General features: G+C 36.6%; 1 protein-coding gene across 1 annotated transcript in view; it reads right to left on the reverse strand.

Moving 5' to 3' along the window:
• Positions 1 to 5,894: 5,894 nt before the first annotated feature.
• Positions 5,895 to 12,369, reverse strand: part of mindy3 (MINDY lysine 48 deubiquitinase 3) — a 133,751-nt gene continuing 127,276 nt past the window's right edge. The window contains exons 14-15 of the mRNA XM_069914332.1: positions 8,953 to 9,024; positions 5,895 to 7,742 (exon numbers count right to left, since the gene is read on the reverse strand). Of these exons, the coding sequence (XP_069770433.1) occupies positions 7,593 to 7,742; positions 8,953 to 9,024 (222 nt within the window). The 3' untranslated portion in view covers positions 5,895 to 7,592. The remainder of the gene's footprint in view (positions 7,743 to 8,952; positions 9,025 to 12,369) is intronic.

The raw sequence follows: 12,369 nt of genomic DNA on the forward strand, positions 1-12,369 counted from the left end.
AACACTGTTCTCAGTTGCAGAAGTTGCAAAAGTAATAACTTCATTACAGACTAATGAGTCTCCAGGAGATGATGGCTTTAATTCAGGATTCTATAAGGAATTTAAAGATGTATTGATCCTAGTTTTTTTATGAAGATATTACTACAGCTAGACCAGACAGTAACTTTACCAGATTATTTTAAAACTCTAATATAACAATTAATACAAAAAAAGGTAAAGATCCATTAATAACATTATCTTATAGGCCTATCTTTTTACTAAACATGAATTACAAAATTGTAGTTAAATTATTAGCAAATAGATTGGAAAATTGATTGATTAATAGAGATCAAACAGGATTTATTAAGTACAGAAAATTGGCAGATAATGTGACTAGACTGATTAGTTTGATCCACAGTTCAAATAAAGGACAATCCAAGTGTTGAAGTAGCACGTGAAACAGAAAAAAAGCTTTTGACCGGGTTGAGTGGGGTTTTCTTTTTCAAACACTTGCGAAATTGGGTGAGGTCCAACATTTATAAAATGGATAAAAGCATTGTATGTTGATCCAAAGACAAAGGTTGTGATGAATGGGGTTATGTCTGACTTTATTTGACAAGATCAACTAGGTAAGGCTGCCCCACTGTTCCCTGCCCTCTTGGTACTAGTAATGGAACCTTTAGCAGAACTAATTCAGTCTGATTCAAATATTAAAGGCATTAAAACTGGCCTAGATGAACACAAATTAAGTCTATTCGCAGATGATGTGATTATATATTTAACTGACCTAGAATTTACAAATAAGACGAGATCAATATGGTAGAATATCAGGGTACAAAGTAAACTGGGACATGAGCAAAGTGATGCTATTGAGATTTGGAGATTATTCTGGATGCAAAAAAAATAGTAAATTTCATTGGCCAGAAGAAGGAATCAAATATTTAGGGGTAAGAATTAATCCATGGTTAGATACCTTGTACAAGATCAATTATGGACCATTTTTTTTAAAAATTGAAGATGATCTAAAATGATGGATGGAATTACCCATTACTTTGATAGGCAAGGTGAATTGTATCAAAATGAACTTCTTTCCTAGAATCCAATACTTATTTCAATCCCTGCCTATTATTTATTATTCCTAAAATATTTTGAAAGACTTAAATAAAATCATCAGAATGTTTTTGTGGAAAGTAAGATGTCCAGGATTTCCATTGAAAAGCTTACTTGGAGATATGAACTAATGGTTTGCAATTACCTAATTTTGCGTATTATTATATTGCTACGCAATTAAAATTTCTCTAATTTTTTGAAGTGGGAGGAAAAGCTGCTTGGGTAAATGCCAAACATGAACAAAATTCTGAAGAAATATATAAATGGAACGAAGGCTTATTGATAGGGGAATCAGATACACCAATATTATGACATTTGATGGGAATATAGCATAAAGTGCATAAATTAACAGGAGTGAAAGATGAGATTGAAAATGTAGTTACCAATCCATACTTGAAACATTTTATATCATTATGTAATTGTTAATTTTAGAAGGAACTAATAGATTTATTTAAATCTAAACAGATGCAAAATTGATTTAGACCAGATTATTACTGATTAAAAAATGGACCCAGATATGTTTTGATAGTATTCAAGGCATTATTAACATTCGATATATAATGGTTCAGTATAATTTCTTGCATCAGTTATATTTAACCCCTCAAACACTTAATAAATGAAAATCTGAACTGTCTGACAGATGTTTCCGGTGTAAGCAAGATGTTGGTACTTTTATACACTCAACATGGTTCTGCCCTAAATTAATTCCTTTTGGATTCATTTAATGGATTTTCTGGAATAGATAATAGGGATCCCACTTCCGTGAGAACCTATGTTAGTTCTACTTGGTGATTTTGCAAAGATTGACTCAAGAGTTCACCTAGAGCGGTTTCAGAGGGATTTTTTTGAAAAGTGCACTAGTAGCTAAAAAATGTATTGCAGCTACGTGGAAGTTGGAAGCAAATTTAACTATGGACCGATGGCATACTGAAATGAGAGGCTGCATTTCTTTGGAGAAAGTTACTTACAATCTACAAAATAAATCACTCTTTGAAAATTTGGTTTCCTTATATGCAAGACTGGGGTGATTACTTTATGAATAGTTTATTTAAAGTTTTTCAATCCCTAACCTCACCCTCACCTTGTAGTATTATATTATTTTTAGTATTGTTAAGAATGAATAATTAGTTTTTCATATATTTTTAATGTTTTGACTAGAATTATTAGTTATTAGTAATAATTTGTTCCATAATTTTAGTAATGTAACATTTAGTATTTTATAGACCTGTGTTTTGTTTATATAAGAATAATAGTTAAAAAAAAAGTCGTTATTGTATTATGTTTTCTTACTCTTTCTTAAACTTTTTTTTCTTTGTTGGGGAGAGGAAAAGATATGTATCAATTATTTTTCTTGGAATTTGAGCAATGGAATATGTGTTGATAAATTTAAAATTAAAACACAAGAAGACATAGGTTTAAGGTGAGGGAGAAAGGTTAAAGGAGATGAGCAAGATGTTTTTTTTTGCACAAAGAGTGGATAGTGCCTGGTAATGTCCTACTGGGGTAGTGGTCAGATTACAGTTTGTCAGGAAGTATTTATAGGAGCCTGAAGATGGCTGCAGTGGAGGCCTGGCAGAGCACCAGCAGAGAAGGTACTCAGCACCTAATGATGTCTATGCATCAAAGACTTCAAACAGTCATTGGATGCAAGGGATATACATAACTAATATACATACCATTCCCAAATATTATGGGGCCCTGAAATAGGGGAACTTTGTTTAAAAAAAAAAGTGGTGTAATTTATACATGGTCAAACCAAAATATATTCAAATAATCTTGAACCTGGAATGTGCACTTTAATCACATGTGAATTGTTTGATTACTAATTTTAAACTGGAACATAGGGACAAATTAAAGAAAAGTGTCTTTGTCCCAATCATTATGGAGGACACTTTTTGTTTAGAAGGTACTTGATAGGAAAGGAATTGTGGGCCTTATGCAGGATTGATGCAGGAAGGTGGCAAGTTCAGCAACCAGAATTTGCACTGCAGGTTTCTAAGATTCTATCCATATCCAGTTGCGGATTTACAATGCCCTCATCCCAATGTGCTACTTCACTTTTCCTACCATCAGTAAATTTGGAAACATTTTCCTCATCCTTTGGGCTGTTAATGCTAATAATAAATAATTGCCTCCACTGTTTTTTCCTCCAACTGCTCTGTGGTGACATAACACTATTTGTAGAACCTCAAGCTAATAGTCTCTGTCTATGCCTCCACTATAGCTGATGCCTCTTGACGACACCCCCACCACCTCAGTATGCAATTGCCATTTCTTGAAAGGATCTAGCTTATGCACTCATGATTCCTCTGGGGCAGTGTGCAGGTATGGACCTCCCCCAAGCCAATTTCTTAACTCCTGGCACAAATTTCTAATGCATCTCATTATGAAACATTCCTCTAATCTGTCTTTTGCTTGCTGTGTCAATATCTAAGATGGTGCAATGGAATATCAAATTTTGATATCTCCCATCTCCTGACACATATCCTCATCATATGGGCTTCTCCTGACACTCTGCAAGGATAAAGCATGAGGTACTTGAACATTAAAGCGGCTGCCTGAACAGTTTACTGGTCTTGTTGAAGCGTGGATGGTGAGAATGTTTACTGTTGTCCTGATGAAAAAGGATGTGGAATTGTAATAAATTATAACAGTAGATGGTGAATTGTTTGGTTGTACTTGGAGGCACAATTCTTTGGGATCAGTGTGCTATGCTGGTCTTTACTTAATTGGAGTTCAAATAACAATTCCTCCCCAGGATGACTTGATTTGCATATGGAAATGAAAAGGGTAAAATGTTCAATAATAGAGGTTTATGATATTGGAGGTGGTGAGGAATTGATGGTCTAATGGTCTGTGATGTTTAACTTTCTGTGTGCTTCTGTCTGTGCTTGATAGAGAGAATGAAAGAGTTCTATATCTATTAGAGCAAACACTGAAATATTTAGTAAGGTCATGAAATGATTTAGAGTGTTGCTCTATGGTATGGGGAATCTTATTCCTGTTTGACACTCTAATTACTGCTTGCTGAAGACACACACAGGGGTTAGCAGATGCTGGGATACAGAGCAAAACACAATCTGCCACAAGAACAACTTGAAGGGCTCCAGCCTGAAATGTTATTAATCAAATGTTACTCTCAGCTGATGCTGCTCGACTCAGCAGGTTCCTCCAGCAGATTGTATTTCACTGCTTACTGGGCTCTTCCAATGATAGTTCTGGGATTGAGGGATAGCAGGGAAACCTCCTGGCGCAAAGAACATCTCACATGGTTTCAATCTCCTACATCAGGACTTCCATCTCAACATTGTAGATTCATCCAGCATGAATGGAATTGCTTATTGTCACATATCAAGATCATGTTCTTCAGGCAAGTCAATCTATACTTAAGTAAAGAGATAATTATAAAACAAAAGGGCAGAGTATAGTGTTACAGTAAAGTGTAGGTTAGAGGGAAAGGTACATTTAAATATGCAGGGCATCTTTTTTTTATCAACAAGAGGTCCATTCACGAATCCTGACAGCAGCAGGGGAAAAAAGTGACCTTGAATCTGGAATGAAGAAATGTGTGGCTGCTCTTTGGGAGGGGAGTGGAATTGCTACACAGCTAAGTAGTGGAAGCTACATTAAATTGGCTGAGAACCTATTAGAATCATGCTTTTAGTGTATATTTCCAGGTGGGAACCACCTTGATGCTGTTTCAGCTGCATTTTTAGCCACTTTTTTTTGTTGCAGGGAAACCAAATGCAATTCAGTAATACACATGGGGTTGGTTTGGCACAAAAAAGGTACAATTCTTTTAAAAAAAAATCCCATTTCCAAGCTGATCTGTTTTATCTCAATGATTAATTGAGAAATAATTATGCCTTGATGAAGAGCTCAGGCCCGAAACATTGGTTATGTATCTTTACCTCCTGTGGTCGCTGGGAGAGCCAGAGTTCCTCCAGCATTTCATGTTTTCATATCGACAATGCCTTTTTTATAAGAAATCATTTTAAACCTGGCACTACAGTAGTTGAAAAATGGCCACATCTTTACTGTATTAAAGTTTTAAATAACGTCAGGTGTGTTGTGTCTATCACTAGGACATTTCCTTCTCTTCCCCCAACGATATGATTTACTGGGATTGTTGTCTGTTGAAGGTTTGTAAAATCAGTGAGGACCCCCTACCACCCAGCACCTTCCAGCTACATCTGTCAGGAAAGAGTTACAGGAGTATCAGAGCCAGGACCACCAGGCTGAGAAACAGCTTCGTCCCACGGACAGTAAGACTACGGAACATCAGATGAACCCTCTGTGACACCACTATTTATTTATTTAATATTTGTATATACAGTAAGTATTGTGCATATGTGTTATGTCAATGTCTGTTTGCAGTGCTTTACACTGACAACTGGAGAATGCGGTTTCGTAAAGTTGTACATGAACAATTGGATGATAAAGTCAAGGGAATAAATGTCAGCAGGTAATCCAACTATACTTACTTAGAGTAAGCCACTAGAGCTACATTTCCCCATGTAACTTTAAGGCTGATCATATATGTAGGTGTCTAATTAGACATGGTTATGTACCGGACATGAAACATTTCATTGCTAGTCCGGTGGTTCATCGGTCTTGGAAAACTGTTCCAAATTGGTTTGTTAACAAAAACACAAAATAAGATTTTCTAGAATCAACTGAATTATTTTAATATTCTCCAATAAAACAAAATATGGACCATTTATTGCTAAAGATATCATTTACAGATAAAATTATTGTTTTGTAAAATTAGTAATCAATGAAAAGTAATTTTACAATACCTATGTCCATCCTGGAAACAAGTAATAAAACATTCATAAAATTAGCTCCCCAGTGCATTAAGAAAATAAATCAAAAACATTTTTCAATTGTATTTTTATTTTAGGCCAACTCTAAAATCATAATAAATAAGAAAACTTGTGTTTTATGGGTAATAAATTGTTCATTTATCATGCAATTTAACAACAAGCAGAATTTAAATACACATGAACACTGGCAAACTGCAATTTTGACACAAAAGAAAATTAATTTTGGCAATATTATGTAACAAAGCTGAGTAACTTCAGAGATAAGATGTGTTCGTCACTGAACAGGCAGAATGTATCATCTATTTAACCACAATTTGCATTAATATGTCATTTTTATATGGCTTCCACTGTGGTAAATTTGAAAAATGTAAACTGCAGAATTCCAGTATGCTGTGGACAGCCACATACCCAGTGTTTCTGCTGGTAGTTGAAAACACATTGCAATGCATCACAAAGTAAAATAAGTTAAGCAAATGAATCTCTCAAACATATTCATTAATTTATTTTTTAACAAGAGGTCCCTGTAAACAAAGTTTTTTGCTACTGTTACTGGTCAAGCTGATGGGATGTTTAAGCTAAATAAACTCACTGATTGCACTCAATTATATGGGATAATGTCAATCATATTTGTAATTAACAAGGCAACTGGAGGAAGGGTTATATTTTCAATATAATTTATCCAATCCTTCCCAATTACACCTATGATCAAGAACATGCAATTTTCCAATTACAAGAAGCACTCATCAGAATGGATATGTTCCACTGATGTCACAGAAGGGATCTTGTAGCATTTCTATTAGAAGTTAGAGCATTCTCTGATGAGAATAAATCCAACTGTGGATTGAGCTTGCTCTCATTAATGCACACTATATTGAAATCTATTATCCTTGAGGAATGTCATCAGTGGTGAATACTGTGGTGTTGTAAGGTAGAACATCCAACAGAAATAATTATTTGGTTGAAAAGTTGGCTTTAAAGCGTTCCCTCACAAAGAATACTCTGGGACCAAATCTGCTACTATTTAAAAGCTGGCGCAAATTTTACACAAGTGGCGATGTGGAAAAGCTGGGCAAGGATGAAAAATGTGCCATTCCTACTTCAAATCAATTTTTTGACAGTACATCTGATGCATTCCTGTGTTAAGCCAGAAAATTCCAGCTGACATCATCTCCTTTAGTTCCATGTGAGCAGAAGTGAAGCATGTTATGTATTGGGCTTTTTAAGTGCCCAGGATGTTTACAGTACTGAATATTTTATCATAGTTCACAGCAAATTTTGAGCTTTCTTTTGGAATTTCACTACCATCCATTTAGGGCCTCTGGTATCCCAATGGGATCTACAGCTTTGGGTGTAATCAGCCAGGAGTCCTGCTCCACTGTAGGTTTAGTGGCACAAAGAGGACCCAGAATTTCTGCACTTTACATCTCCAGGATGATACAAAGAAACAATTCCTTCTTGCACAGTCAAATCAACAGCATGTTATCCTTTTCCTTGGAAATATTTAGATTAACAGTAACTTGGACCTTTATCAATAGTAATTAGTGGAATAATTAAGGTCTAGTTTTTTTTAAGGACTTCATGAACACTACATTCCAGTTAGCAGCAATTGTGTACAGATTTCAAAAGCAATATAGCTTATAATATTTGGGGTTTTGTTTGGCGTTAGATTTTCTGGAACTAATTTAAGGAAGGTGACCGGTCTGTATTCCACATAAGCTCTATGTACGGCCATTTTGTTTGCAAACAGCGCTTGATGGGAGTGTCATCTGTTCGCACCATTGGATCCTCAAAGCCCATAACAACAGCAGTTCCCTCGACGTACATGACCTTTTAAAGAAAGAACACATTCAATAGTCTGACAAGCTGAAGCGTTTGATCAAAGAAAAATGTTTTGAAATTTAAAATAACCTATTAAAAAGAATGCAATTTATTTGTATTTTTGGGCAGAGATAGCACAGTTAAAAATGTAATAGACTCGTGTCTTTTCCATGTGAAATAAGTAACATTCATTTACATACACAGTGCACAGGCTTTTATCATTAACCATTTTTAACGCCAAAGACAGCTGTGTGAGGCATACTTAATCTTTTGACCTGTAAGTACACAGCTAATGAAATGAAAGAGAAAAAGATCACGAGGATTATGAATAAGAGGTGAGAGTTACTTTAACTCCCAAGCCAAGAGACTGATGAATGATAAAAGGTCACCATGGCCTGTTTTCTTTCTCTGTGGAGTCTTAATTACTCCCAGTGGTTGGTGAAGGTTTGTTTAAGGTAATAAAGACGACGTGTTTAATCAAGCTGTTTTTCCTTTAGTAGAGAAGGTACCGTAACCTCTTGTGGGAATCTGAACCACCTTACTCTTATCCCCCTGAAGTTGTTGTTTGGTAAATGTTGTCAAAAGTAAACTTTTTAACTACTATTTGATTCTATTACTATTTTGATCCATGAAAGTTGTGCAAAGCTGCACAAAAAAAAGCCTGTGGTGATTCTTTCAAACATGCCAGCACTAGTATGAAAGGACTACACTATCTCCTTCTGTGGATTATGAATTTTGGCCAAATGCAGGCAAATGGGACAAGCTTGAATAGACAACTTAGTTGGCAAGGACAAGTTGGACTGAAAGGCCTGTTTCCATGCTGCAAAACCAGATGATTCAGTACTCATACAAAAAGTGCTGCAGAAACTCAAGTCATGCAGTTTTAAAAAAATTCCTGTGGATACTGCGTGACCTGCTGAGTTTCTCCAGCATTTTTGTGTACTGCACTAGATCCCAGCGTCTGCAGTTTTTCTTGTATACCATGATTCTTCCAGCAGTAATATGGCTTTATTCCTGTCCTTTGAATTAACATTAGGAAAATTAACTGTTAATACAGTGAAATATCTTCATAAACTCTAAATAAATGGTGTTGTTTTATGTGAGATAACAAATGCATTACACAATCTTTGTGGCCATTATTTGGTAATATTTACACATTTAAGTCGATAGTTTCTAAAATGGAAGAAATTATAGATTTTTAAGACCACTTTTGCCTCACCTTTTCATTGTGGTTGGATTGCTTCAATCCATTGTAGTGATAAACAGTGAATGATTCTGGAATAGTGGATTCCTGAAAATACATCAGATTGGGAGAATTCAATTTTTATAAATGTTTTCTCAAAATTAACCATTGCATGCAGATTAAAGCATTAACTCTTGATAAAGGTTATTTCTACAAATGAAGAAATGCTGTTCAAAGATTGAGATCTTTGCTTTGGATTTATGTACATATTTTGAAGTAGGGCTGTCCATCCAGAATTGCTTTGTGAAGAAGCAATGAGCCATTGAAGGATCACAATTTCATCTCTGCTGAAGGGAGCCCCAAAAGTCTGTTTCCTGAGGAGATCTGCAATTTACACCAGTAATCATCAAGGAACAGCAATTTATATCCACATCAGGATTGTGTGTGTTTGGGGGGGGGGGGGGGGGAAGGAAAAGCAGATGATCGGTGTGATGACGTTGCCTATGGCAGAATTCAGGGTTTGAGAGGAACTGATGTGGTAGTTAATTGTATAGCTGTCGAGGCTATCCCTTAGAGTTGAGGATGATGGCCTTGGTTCCACTATGTATTTGTTTAATGTCTACTTTATGTAGCACTTCAAGAAGCACATGATGCTTCACAAATCAAACAACTAATTCCAATGGCATGGAAAACACAACGATTGGAGCTGATGGATTTGTTGCAGCCTTTATCCGCCTTCACAGTCGTTGAGTTTAGAGTAACTTCATCCACCTGTTCCACCGTTGAGGTCTTGGTTGTACTGTATAGCTTCAGTACAATTTTAAATCAAACTTTCTGTTGATAATGATAATGAGTTTATTGTAATTCACATGAATAAAATGCACATGTGCACTGAACCTTTTATTTGATAGGGCCACACAGATGCTGTTACAGAGCCAAGAGGACCCCCAAAACCAGCAGCAATAGATACACACCACAACACAGGATTACTTAAACAAAAGTAGTTTTTAATTATATTTGAACAAGAAAACAGAATTAAACTTTAACTTATTACTTAATTCCCCCCTCTAATACTAAGCGCAGGTGTGCGCAATGTGTGTTTAAGATTAGAAAAGTTCTTAGGATCACACTCCAATCTCACTGGTTGCAGGCAATTCTTGTACTGTGCACAGAAGTTAGCATTAACAAAGTTCACCAGTCTTTGGTGCTTAACAGGCAAATGGCTACCACTCAGGAGGGTTCTTGTTGGTCTTCAGAGAGAGATTCATTTTGTTCTAGGACATCAGCACCTGATTCCTGTTTAATCAGTCTTGCTGACAAAACTTGCCCCCTTCAGGGTTCTCCAAATGATCCTCCTTCTTTCAGGTCACCTTTCAGATAGCCAGTCTTCTCCTTTGTCCAGGCAGTCTTCCAAATGTTTGCCCTTCTGGAACTGATTTCTTTCTCCTTTTTCTCTGTTTCACACCCTCCCTCTCTGAGAGCAAAACTGTTCTGTCTGCCTGCAAAAATCACATGCTCTCCCAGGCAAGCTGTATGCTGCAACTTTGTTGCTCTTTTTGCAAAAAGCACGCTGCAAAAGTCCTACAAATATTCTGTTTTAAAATGTTTGTGTGCAACCTGCTCTAACAATTCCTCCCAAACCACCTCTAAATACTCTGTCACAGTGCAATTTTAAAGAAAAAGAACCAACTCCAGTCGTATATTTCTCCAAGGATCTGTCCTGGAGCCTCCATGTTGATGCAATCAAAAAGAAGGCTCACCAGCAGCTATATTTTATGAGCTATCTAAGGAGATTCAGTATGTCATGGTAGGCTCTCATAAACTTCTATAGGTGTACCGTGGAGAGCATTCTGGCTGGTTGCATCACTGCTTGGTTTGGAGGTGCCAATGTTCAGGACAAGAAAAAACTCAAAGTTTGTTAACTTGGCCTGTGACATCACAGGCACCAGACTTCACTCCATCGAGGACATCTACAAGATTGGGGTCTTAAGAAAGCGGCTTCAACCCTCAAAGACCCTCACCACTCAGGTCATATGCTCTTCGCTCTGCTACCATCGGGGAGAAAAGGATGAGCACTCAACAGCACAAGGACAGCTTCTGCCCCACTGCCATCAGATTCCTGAATAATCAATGAACCAAAGACACTGGTTTACTTTTCATGCACTATTTTTTTTATATAGTAATGTAAGGTGGTTATAATACAGTGGTTCTCAATTTTTTATTTCCACTCACATATCATTTTAAGTAATCCCTATGCCATCGGTGCTCTGTGATTAGTAAGGAATTGCTTAAGGTGGTATGTGAGTGGGAAGGAAAGGTTGAGAATCACTGCTCTAGACCATAGTGTTACTGAAATATTTTGCTAGGGAAAAATTGTCATTGGAGTTATGAAACCATGCATATAACGAGTCAATTAGGTATGAGTAAAACAGTTGTTTTCAAACTTTATCTTTCCACCCACCTACCACCTTAAGGAACCCCTTACTAATCACAGAGCACGTATAGCATAGGGAAAACTTAAAGTGGTATGTGAGTGGAAAGAAAAAGGTTGGGAATCACTGTTATAATCTGAATGTTTGCACCATGATACTGCCACAAAACACTGAATTTCATGATGATAAATTCTGATTCTGGACAAATTTTTTACAAAGTTTGCTTCCTGAAAAAAGTTGGGGATTATGATAGACAACTTCAAGCTGAACACAAAGTTAATTTCAGATTTGATCTATCATGTAGGAAGTTGGAGAAATATTAAACAAGCTTTTATTAAATTTAGCTGCTTAATTGCATAATGATGCTGACACATTGTATTAGTTCAACTGACCTAAAAATGTTTTGCCGCTGATTTTCATTTGAACTCAGCATCTGATCCTTCTCGTGTCAGTGTGCAACAGTAGTCAGCCAGCACTGACGGATTCCAGTTGCTCTGATACTGCTTTTCCATGGTCGCAATGTCTTGGTGAAACCTTTCATCATGTTCGCCATGACTGCACCAAGATCAGCAGGGAAGAAGTCCAAGTGCAAATGCAGAAAATGAATTTTCAATGACATGTTGCACTTCATAGTTTTGTATTCTTGAAGGAGACTTAAATATGACAGGAAACCACAAAAATATTATATCTAAAAAAAATGACATATGATAGGAAAGTTTTAAAGAGCATGATTTTTGGGACAAAAACGTTCTTGCACTTCTCATTCAAAGTGCTGGACTTCAGGCCTCTGTACCTTCTCCCTGAAGGTGGTAGTGAGAAGAGGTGATGACCAAGGTGATGGGCACTGTTTATTATGTTGGCTGTCTTCTCGAGGAAGTGCCTCACAAAAGCCCCTTTCACACTTGCATCCCACTAAATTGGCTGTTCAGTGTCCTGGGATAGGAATAGGAGTTTGGTTTTTCACACTTGACCACTCCTAAATGGGACAACGAATGCTTTCACATTTGCAAGGAGCCATTCC

The sequence above is a fragment of the Narcine bancroftii genome, chromosome 1, assembly GCF_036971445.1.
Source record: "Narcine bancroftii isolate sNarBan1 chromosome 1, sNarBan1.hap1, whole genome shotgun sequence".
NCBI lineage: Eukaryota > Metazoa > Chordata > Chondrichthyes > Torpediniformes > Narcinidae > Narcine > Narcine bancroftii.